Source organism: Argiope bruennichi, chromosome 9, assembly GCF_947563725.1.
Source record: "Argiope bruennichi chromosome 9, qqArgBrue1.1, whole genome shotgun sequence".
Taxonomy (NCBI): domain Eukaryota; kingdom Metazoa; phylum Arthropoda; class Arachnida; order Araneae; family Araneidae; genus Argiope; species Argiope bruennichi.
The window spans coordinates 86609728-86621806 of record NC_079159.1 but is presented as its reverse complement, the minus strand read 5'-3'; the positions used below and the strand labels follow the sequence as shown (position 1 = coordinate 86621806).

Here is a 12079-nt window from a genome sequence, read left to right as displayed (position 1 = left end):
ATTGTGTGTCCACTGTAATTGTGACCAAAAAGTTAATTTCTATATATTTAGAGGTAGGCATATACATTAAATTCGAAAAATACTAAAACTGAAATGGAATTTAATGTTTGAGTCAATAAACAGATTGGTGAGTGAAATCTAAATTTTAATATCTTCTGACGTTTGATTAATTATTTTTAGAAAAATATTCATGTTTTCATTAAAAAAATACTTGTAGCTTTTGAAACAAATCTAGCCTAGTTATGAAGTGTTGAATTTCATTGTTTCAGAGTAACAAATAGATAGGTCAGGAAACTTTATGAATTGATTCACGCATCTCTCTGTAGTCATTGAAATGTTTCTAAATCTTCTCAAGGAGTGCTATTAAATATTTCAAAACTAACAGTTTTAGCCGTAGAAGTGCAGGCAAAATATTAGCATCACAAGAAGTTTGTTTTCTTACAGGACTGATAGGACCCTGATACATTGTCAACATTTAAATTCCTGATCTTTAATTCTTCATCTATTGACTCATATAACTTTAAATTGCATTAATAATTATATTTTAAGTCCATTTGAAACTTTTTGTTTACCTCTATCAGTCTAGAAATTATCTTTTCTACCACGATGAAAATAAAAACCTTGAATATATACATACAATGTTTTGATGAAATTGATTATTGGAATGATATAAAATGAGCTAAATTTCCTGGTTATATTTACTATGGTTGTAACTAGATATGTGAACCTATACGCATAAATTTGTTGTTGACCCTTTATACTACCCATTATATATTCTTTTGATATATGTATCGAATTTTCGAAATGTTTTAAAATAATTACAAGAAAAAAATCATTCTTGTTGTATTATCATTTTACTGCAATAGAATCTGTCGAATAAATACAAATGTTTTCCTATCTTAGATTTTTTTCTTGAATTTTATACCTGAAATATACAACTGAATAATTTAATATGTAAAGAGAAATGAGCACTGTGTTGGTTTTGCGGCGTGAACGTGATTTGAAATCTAAATGGAAGTTTTTGAAAACTTGCAGGCATATTTGGTTTTGGACGAAGGTTAAGAAATATGCACTAAATTTCGGTAATCATCTCAACATCTGACTTAATTGAAAATTATTCTTTTTATTAAAAATTTTGCCAACATCAATATGGAACGTTGTTCAAACCATTTTTACAATCACAATGTGAAGCATTCTTCATTTTAATTTATATTTAGTGATATGAATGAACTTAATAAGACATTAGGTAACATTCTTATATCTTATATGTTAAAAAACGTAATAATCCTAAATATAATCTCGCTTCGAAAGCCATATTTATTGTTCCACTTTCATCGCTACTGACGAGATATCTAGTCTTTCAGATACTTCCAATTGCATGTTTCTGTGAGCTAAAATGTGTCACTTATGTCAGAAAAATGTAAAGGTATTCTTCAGATGTGTATTAGAAAGTTCAACCTATAATGGAATATGTGTCAACATTAGCTCGCAGACACCTGCAATTAGAAATATCTGAAAAACGAGATATCTCGCCGGTAGCATTTAAAGTGTTAAAGTACTTTTCTTTTTACAAATATCACAAATTTTATTACTGATATTTAATTATCCATATTGCAAATTCGTACATAATTTTTTTTTAATTACAGCCGGTCAATTCGTTACCACAGAACTAATCCGTATAAACAGATTATTGTGATTGGCTGTAATGCTCATTAACAATCCACCTTTTGCATAAGAAAACAACGGCCAACAAAACTGCAAAGAATCTTCAAGCAGTTGGTAAAAGGCGATAAATCTATTCCATCTTTTTTCTAATCTTTTTCAATTTCCAGGGTATAGTAATATTGTGTTAAAATTATCACTATTCATAATGAGTCTCCTTATAATCTCTTCGGCATATTCTGTTTTGTTTTGCTGAACCGATCCTGTTTCTGCACATACACATCTGTTTTGCATGCTACTGAATCTGTAGAGGAATTAAAAAAAAATCTCGCATGTTCTGATATGTATATATAGTATCGGGTGAAATACTCTTTTTATAATTTCTGGTTCCAGTATGAATTTATACTTTCTGAGTTCTTAGCGCGACGTTATCCATCTATACTGAAACTACATAGTCATCTCTCTTGTAATCTAGCAATTAGAATGATTTTGGGACTGCTATATCTATTTGGTCTTTCCATGTTGGCTTTTAGCATATTCTCTCTTTTCCGCATATTCAGTTGTAAGACTCAATCTAAATTATTTTCCAGATTAATTTTGGTGTTCATGGATTGTATTGCCTGAATGGCTGATATAGTCTGAGAAATAGAGCATCTATGTCAGTTCTCCAGACTTACAATAATCAACTGCCATTTTTATTGTTAAGACTTCGGCTTGGTAATTTGTGGCACGTTGAAAAATACGGACCCGTTTGGGTTTTTTTCCAACCTTGGAAATATATTACCATTACCGCACTTTCCCTTTTATCATCTTTCCGCAAATTCATATTCAGAGCATATTAAGAAATACTTTCTGTATTTACTGTTTTCACAAATTATTAGCAGGCAATTTTACTAAATCCAATCGATGGTAGGAAAATATAGTTTGGGATAAGAGCCACCACATTTAAACGGAAAATACTCTTTAACAGATAAAACAGAACAAAGTATATAGCTTATAATTTCAACATAATATCTATGTCAAATATAAAACTGCAATATATTATGCCTAATACATACACAAAGAGCCAGGTTTTACTGATTAAACATAATTTCCAGTGATTCCGAAATCATTTCGGATTTCTAAGCACAAAATATTCTTTCACAGAATGAAAGAAAAAATTATTATTCTATAAGGAGAAGATACCAGAAAGCATTTTTCTGTAAAGACTATAAAATGCTCCACAAATGAAAGATTTAACTCGTTTTGTCCTCCAAGGATTTCTAATTATCTATGATGCATGAAAATCAATTGGCTAATCTAAGAAATTAATTGTAATCAGCAATTTTAATAGCATAAACAATCTTTCTATTTAGATAAATATTGTTTCTGGAGCACAGAACACTTAAATATTGTTTTAAATAACAATTATCATTTTAATACGCTAAATGTGATTAAGTAAGTTTACCTTTTGAACTCGGAAAAGCAATTCGATGTATAATCATTCACCTATTACAAGCGCTTATTTATTGTTCTGAATATATATAATTGTTTTATATTGAATTTCTCTGAAAATTTAATCTACATCTTTTTACCATTTTGTAGGCGTTTTTAACAATCAAAATTGAAAAATAAAATAAAATGTCAAAATGATGCATGATGAGTGCAAAGGGTTAAAACGCATTTTCTAATTATATCTTCCACTCTTTCACATCAAACACACAATGTTATATTGGGATACACATTCCGCCTGCACCCCTTATATTCAGAAGCTCTTATTTGGTAAACTTATGGCGCAAACGTTAAAAAGATAATACACTAGAGAAGGATTTCGATGGATTTTATAAATCTTTTACCACATTCAACGACGACGCTTCGAATGCATGATTTGTGAAATTCCAACTCTCTAGAATGAAATGTTAATCAACGTTTGGTAATCGAGGTGCCTATTGAATTTGGCATACCTGTTATTTGTATTTCAGAGATACATACGGCCGTTGAATTAAATTACTGCTATAACTTCTTCCTTTTATTTATTTTTTTTGTTTAAAACTAGTGCATCTCCAATCAATAAATTTTTTACCACATTCAACGACGACGCTTCGAATGCATGATTTGTGAAATTCCAACTCTCTAGAATGAAATGTTAATCAACGTTTGGTAATCGAGGTGCCAATTGAATTTTGCACACCTGCTATTTGTATTTCGGAGATACATACGGCCGTTGAATTAAATTAATGCTATAACTTCTTCCTTTTATTTATTTTTTTGTTTAAAACTAGTGCATCTCCAATCAACAAATACATAGTTCATTCAAAAAGCAGTAAAGAAAAGATACGCAGAAGAAAATATCTACAACTTCTGACAAATCTTGTTTTAAAGGAATATATTGAGCTAAAATATCTCCATTTTTACAAACATAATTGAAAGAAGATGTTATAAGGAAAAGCAGAATAAGATTTAGAAGAAACATATATGCTATTAGGTGAAAGAAAATCCAAACTCGCAGAAATAATAAGGACACGAGGTGCTTGTCGATTGTAACGGCGACCAAAAAGCGCCATAAAGAAATTTTGCCAATTTGGCGATTTTAATCGTTAAACTATGTTTTCGCATGTGATTCGCACATTCAACATTTTTCATAAAAAATAATAATGCACTTGAGTATATTTTTATAATTTGGCGAAATTTTTTGGCGCTTTTTGGTCGCCATTAAAACCAAATTGTACCGAAAGTTAGAATCACAAAGTTTAGCTGTGAAATTTTCCAGTAATGTATGGTTGGAACATTCTAAACATATTTTTGCGGATTCCAAAGATGCAATGAAGTAAAAATGAAATTTATTTCTTACTTTTTATATTTAAATTATAATTGTTTTTATTTTCATATTGCTTCTATTGTTACAAATGTAAATGTTTCGGTTAGCAGTTGCATTTATTTTCTTTTAGCTAATTCATTAGTCCTTTTATATTATTTTTGTGCCTGTTAACTGCCTTGTTTCCATTCTTTTTAAATATTTTTTATAATTGTATTTGTTAATCTTTACTGAATTTTTATTTATTGGTAATAATTAAACTATATACCTTTATACTTTATAATTATATTTTTGATAAATAAGTATTTGCGATCTTTCATGTTGGACGTGCATACTGTGAGATTAACTAAAGCGACAATATTTGTGGAATAATTTTAAAATGTTATACCATATAAACTTTTTATTCTAAACATATACCCAAATCAGCACCTCTGTTAAAACTGTAAAGTTCTCTGTAAAGAATAAACTATTTATTCTCTTAAAATATTTTTTATTTGCTATGACGAAGTCGAATCAATTGGCTTCCTTAAAAACTTTCTTTCTAACCAGCGGTTTTAATAATTATAAAACTATTATGGCTTTATATTTCAGCATTTGAAGTCTTTAGATGTAGGTGATTCTAAAGATAAAATATTATTTGTCCCAATTTCAATATTTTTCTAGAAAAAGGATCGTAATGTGTTTATAAAATTAAAGAATCAACTGTTTATTACTTTCCCAATGAAGTGCGTGGGTTTTAAAAGATATTGCACTTTGTATATGTATGATTTTATGATCATTTAGATAATTTTAATTAAACTCTCTTCAGTGCCTTTTTAAGAAGAATTCTTTTGTGTGTTCCAAAAATCTTATTGCATTTTTTCTTTCCTAAATACAAATTGTTGTGTTAAATTTGGTATAAAAATTACTTTCACATATAAATATAGCTGACATCCAATGAATTGTCTTCCTAGCGCAGTTTTGCATATTTTTTGAAATTCTTTAAAAAATTATTTATAATAGTTTTAACAATACGGTTTTTACCTGTATTTATAAGAATGCTTAATTCACAGGTTGCTTATGGATTTTCTCTCAAAAACGCCTTAAACTGAAAAAAAAAATGTGGAACGATAAGAAAAAACTTTGCATTTAGGATGATATTCGTCTTATATAGTAAGATAAGGTTTCAACTCAAAACACATTTCGATTAATTCTTCAAATTTAATAACTTAATTTTTAAAATAATTAACATAATTATTTTTATAATCTTTTCTCCAAAATTCCATTAATACAAAATTGTCAATAAGTCTTCTTTGCAACTCTTTTATGTTTCAAAATCCTGAGGCCTAGTCTACTATTAGCAACTGTGTGTGCAAAAAAATAACCCTTTGAACTCGGAAAAGTAGTTTGATGCATAATTATTCACTTAATATAAGAGTTTGTTTATTGCCTCAATATATATATATATATATATATATATATATATATATATATATATACAATAAATTTCCCCAATAAATCAATCTACTTTATATAAAATAGGTTGTATTTCCTCGATAAATCAACTTTTTTTTTACTTTTCTTTAGGTACTTTTAACAATCAAAATTCATAAATGTTTTGTTGTTTCTGACGGCTCTTGCCATGGACAAGTCCGCTGATTTCGAATTCAGCGATTTTAAGCCGGTACAGAGTGTATCTTGTTTTTTTAATAGCGCCACCTACGGCCAAGAGTACGATTTTGCTATTCACGTATCAGATTCACTTGCACATCCCCTTTTTACAGGGGGGCACATTCACACATCTCCCAGATAGCACAGATGGAGAACAACCATGCCCGAACCGGGACTCGAACCCAGGACTCCCAGATCACGGGGAAGACACACTACCCCTATGCCAGAAAGCCGGTAAATTGATAAATAAATAAATAAAGCATCAAAAGGAACATCGTCTTGAATGGGGCCTCTCGAGTAAAATTCGATTGCAAAGGGGTAAGAGCTTACAGTGCTTAGTTGTGATGACAGAAAAGGATGATCGAAGGATTTCGGAAAAGTTATAAGAAACGATTTTGCATTGGAATTCATCCCTCAATTATTACAAATATTAAATATATGCTGTTATTCACTCGTACACATGAAAAATCTTATTTCAAATAATATAACGTGATTTCAATTGCGATTGCTTTGATGAAATGCATTTTAAAAATATTGTTCAGCAGATTCACAAATCTGAAAACTAGGCAAAGAAGTTTTTCTGAATATTTTTTGACATTTTAGAAACTATATTAAATTTAAGTTTATTCGCGATATTGAGAAAGCATATAAAAGAAAAGAAAATGGAATGAACATTATATTTTTGTTTTTTACATATCTGTCGTATGCTGAATATTTAAAAAAAGAACTTTTTGATGGGAAAATCGCCAACTCAAAGCAGAATTTACATGAAAGAACTCTTATAAATGATTCAAGCATAAAATGAATGTTAAAAATTTATTTTGATCTCGATAGAAATGTTGTTTTTAATACAAATCTGTACCCTGTACAAATCTTAACTGCAAATATTTCAGCACTTTCCGAATATGGATCGACTAATCAGATTGTCGACTCATGCTCACATATTTATTATCAAGTAGAATTCAAGATAATTTCCTTTGGTGTGATATTATGCATTACATTAAAGTTTCTCGACTTGACTAAATTAATTTATTAGTATAGAAGGCAAGCAGCTATCCATATATAGTATTCATTCATAGTGATAAATAAATATTTTTAAACCTTCACAATATAATGATAAAAATGGTTTTCTTAAATTCAGTTCAAATATATTAAACACAATTCTAGACAAAGACACAGCCCAAAATAAAACTCAGTTAATAAAATGGTGCCTATAAAAAAATTCCAGACTTTGCTTCAAGATGTCGGCTGCTTTTTTATTAGGCCTTTTTTCCACCGCAAGAAATTCTATTTACATGGTAAGTGAATCCCTTGAAGAACCCGAAAGTTAATTATCCAATTAAACCAACTCAAACTAATGAGTTAATTGACAAATGATTAAGAGAATTCACTGTTTTCTCCTCAAAACACGTTCATTACCAACACGTACCTTAGAAAACCCTTTGGGAACAAGATTCTGTATGTTGGATAGATTTTAAAATAATATAAGTAACTGTTTGGAAAAAAAATCAGGTAGGACTTAATAAAAATTGTCAACTAAATGGACTTCATTAGTGAGTAAAGTTCTTTAAAAATAAATCATATGTTTAATCATATAAATCATATCAAATCAGTTTTACTTGAAATGAATTTAATAATGAATTTTCATTTCGCTATCTGCAATGTCTGGTGAAAGATAAGCAAAAATGAAAATTTAATAAAGAATTCAATTCCTTACTTGATGAAGATGAAGAAATCAATACGGAGCGACCATACTATTGGAATCAAGTTTCGAATCCATTATATCCTTGGAATTCCACAGCAAATTTTTAATGATATATGTATCCAGTTACTCCAAACTAACGTCTTTTGTGATAAAGCCGAGGAGATTCATAAATTTGTATGGAACAATTATTATATAAAGAATTATATGAACATCTAAAGAACAATGGAATAGTATAAGGACTACTCCAGAAAGCTTATTTGCTAGAGACTGCAGTAGATTGTTATTTATATTTCTTCACAGAATAGTGTGATTTTATAATTTCGGAACTAAATAAATAGTTCATGTTTTATTATGTTTTTACTTACGTGAGTTAGCCTTAATCACTCTTAAGTTCATTAGTCTAAATCATTAATTTATACAAAGTATTGATTCTAACACCAGAGAAGAAGTTGCTTCTAATAATTGCATTTCACCAGCATGTTTATTTTTGCGCGTCTTCTCTTTCCTTATAAAAATGATAAGCGAGCGTGTTTTGTCTCAACAGACCAGAACTCTGAACCTAGATTAAGAAATTTCGGACATACATAATTTATTCGGGAGAGGATATGCTCCTCGAAGCAACTTTACCGAAATTTTATATAGAATTTTAATTAAGTAAAAATATAAATGACATTTCGGCGTTTTTCTATAATTATTTTAAAAGCATTAAACGTAAAAATAATTTTTACATCATCTTAAAGTTTAAAAAATAATTATTTTTTCAATGATGCCAATGTTTTAATCTGTACATTTTCTGATTTTGATGATTTCTAAAAATATTTTATCATATTTTACAACAATTTATTTCGCAAAAAATGAAAGTAGAATTTAATCTGCATACGAGAGCGTTATGAGTGCATGGTAAAAATTAGCTTTTATCAACCCGCTGCCATCAGGTTCACAAAAACACAGATTGAAATATTAAGTTAATTCTTACTTCAAATTAAATTTAGGAAAATGTTCAGAACGTGCTTTTATGAAATGTAATCAATAGGAAATACGTTCCTAAAAAATGAATAGGTGAAAAATTTTCTGAGGCATTTAAAAAAAGCTATATTATTAATTAAATAATTCAGTTCTATTTAAAGGAACATAGTTTAATATACTATGCAGATATTCATTCTAACCAGAGGAAACAACTAATTTCTGAAAATTTATTAATTGGCGTATATATCTAATAAAAATGGTGTAAACGAGGCAAATAATTTTATTTTATGTATTTAGAATCAATAAGTGGTCTGATGAATAACGAATTTTAATTTTTTTATACAGCTCCTCTGTCATGTGAATCATATTTAACAAGACATTTTTGAGACATCATTTTAAATACAAAGAAATGTCTACTGTATTGCGATCAAAACTGATTGAGTTATGAAAATTTCAGTATCATTTTATGAAAACGCTCGATTTTAGGCCTTTCTGTCGATCGACTTGAAGAAAATAGACCCGTCTGCGCTCCGGAGTCTGATCAACCTAATATAATGAAAATGCAATAATCTTAAGATAATGATATTTAAAGTTTTCTAAATTGGTCAGAATTTATTACAGAAGAATAAAATATTAGATTGGTAAGACTGTTTTGAATGTTTTCAGAAGTATATTTATTGACTAAAATAAAATTATTACTTACATCATATTTAATTTCATTACTAGCTTTCAAATTTCATCTCTTTCCTTTATGTCGTTTTAAGTTTATCTTTGAATCAACATTGTACATTTTTTGTTCTATGCTTCTTCTCAATACAACAATTCTCATTAGGATTCGAAAAAAGTGACCGAATGGCAAGCATAAAGAAATATTCATACGAGGTCAACTATTGCGTGCATTAGAAGATCACACTTACTCGAGGGACATCATATGACCCCAACGGGGCACTGGCAAATTATTGTCTCAAAGGGACAACTATTTATCACTATCCCATTGGGGTCACATGATCTTCCTGGAGAAGGCGTGACCTTATATTGCAAACAATAGTTGTCCTCATGTGAATCCGACTAAGATCTCCAAGCACAACAGAATTGAATTGAAGGAAACATATTCAGAACTTCGTTTCACTGATAATATTCAGTATGATTAAATTATTTCAGTTACATATTTGATTTGTTCTGAATGTGTACTGCCTTTTAGTATTTTGCCTTCTTCGAAATTTCTTCTGTTTAAAGAAATGTGTAGTTGCTAATGCTTTTTTTAAATGTAAAAGTTATTTTTAATCAGTAACAAATCAATCCGATAAATTTTCATATCAATCTAATAAACTTCACTTTTTATATATAAACATGATGGATTACATCGAAAGACTTTTACCTCGCCTTGTTGAAACTGATAATAACATCGAAGTGGTTCGAAAAATATTGGCCAAAGGAAACTATAAAAATCTCACAGATTCTAGCGGGGGTACACTACTTCATATAGCAGCTAAAAGTGTCTATGACAACCCAGAAATTGTGCAAGAGTTAATTAACACCGGTGCTGATGTATGCAGATTGGACCACAACTTGTCTACACCTCTGCATTTCGCAGTTATATGTGGAAAACGCAAAGTTGTCGACGTACTTCTACAAACGGAAATTCCGATCAACCAGAAGAATTATCTAGGAATAACAGCTTTGCATTATGCTATCAATAAAAATATTAATCCTATATTCAGTATCTGTGGGGTAGGTGCTGATATTTATATAGTTAGAAAGCTATTGGATCATAGACTCATAAATGTTGACGCAACTGATAGTTACCAGCAAACGCCACTTATATGGGCTATTAAAAATAATCATTTAGAAATTGTAAAGATGTTGCTCAATAAGAATGCGAGTGTAGATACTTCAGACTTTTTCAGACAAACACCGTTGCATCATGCCCTGTTTCATCGCGATCACCGCATTGTAGTTGCACTTCTTCTGAAAAAAGCCAGTCTTCTAAAAATGGCTGGAGACGGCAACACCCCATTAAATATTATCATAAAATCGCAGTCGATTGAATTTGTGTGCTCATGTTTGAAAGTAATCGCATTTAATTATAGTTTTAAAGCACTATTGACAAATAAAATAATAAAATTCCCTGAGTTGTGGCAATTTATGAACAAATGCTGGAACGAGATTGAGTACATGAAAAGCGATGTTATTGCGAATGAGTTGACAGTTTTTGATTTTTTCAGTAAATGTGCTGCTAAACCTGGATTTGATGATCCGATATTACAGATTTATAAACCTGTTATTGAAAAGTTACTCACTGGAAACTATCTGGAATATCTGAGTTATATATTTAACCGCATGTCGAAGTCAACAATGTATTCAGTATTAGAAGTCTACATGAATGAGAAATATTGTAATAAGCCTTGTAGAATGGAATACTTTTCAGAATTTTCGAAAATTATTAAGATTGGTCTGCTGTGTGAGTATTTATCAAATGAGGACATCTTTTGTTTAATTGTAGCATTTACTGACACGATGAAAAGTGAGTATTTGTTAGATTTTCATGAGCATGATTGGTATTTGACTGATTTATGGGATGTGTATCCTGACAACCATTTTTGTTAAAATTTTAATATTAATTGCGATTTACGGAAGAATTCTCTTCTGTATGTTTACTTATATACAGTGAAAATTAAGAATGGAAAATTTTATTTGCATCTATTTCATTGACAAATTTCTTATGTTTTATGAATTTTTAAAAAATAATATACTTATATAGTTTTCTGAAATATTTGATTTTGACAAACTCTTTGATGTGGAGTAACGTTTTAAAATAAAGGCTGTTTTCATTTGTACTGAGTTTTCATTTCAATTAATTTATTTTCTTTCTGTAAATTATATATTCCCAACTAGCACAATGACTTTAATTGTTGTTATATATCTTGGATATATCGTGTGGCAATAGGAATAACATGAGTACTAAACAAAAGTATTTTTAATGGTTCTCCTATTTAATCTTGGATTCATTTTCAACCTAAAATCATATTATAATAAATAAAACTTACAGATAAATTTCGATTAAGATACTGGAAGAAAATTAAAAGTGGTTTGAATTGTAAATCGGATTCATTAACAAAAGTCAGAGTACACGTTAATCCATAACTTCCATGCGATTTTCCTTTTATTGTTAACTCTTTAGAGGAGGGAGGCTTTATTGTGCAAGGGTGATCTATTCAACTTACTCAAATCGTCAAATTTGGGTTGGTTTCTGTAGAAATGAATAGGTAATGAACGGCACATGGTCAAAGCTTTCAATTTCT

General features: G+C 29.4%; 1 protein-coding gene across 1 annotated transcript; it reads left to right on the top strand.

The window, feature by feature from the left end:
• The first annotated feature begins 9871 nt into the window (after window positions 1-9871).
• LOC129984334 (serine/threonine-protein phosphatase 6 regulatory ankyrin repeat subunit A-like) lies at window positions 9872-11397 on the top strand. Its single transcript, XM_056094195.1, has one exon. It carries the CDS (start codon window positions 10128-10130, stop codon window positions 11382-11384), a length of 1257 nt encoding a protein of 418 aa, XP_055950170.1. The 5' UTR covers window positions 9872-10127; the 3' UTR covers window positions 11385-11397.
• Window positions 11398-12079: the final 682 nt, after the last annotated feature.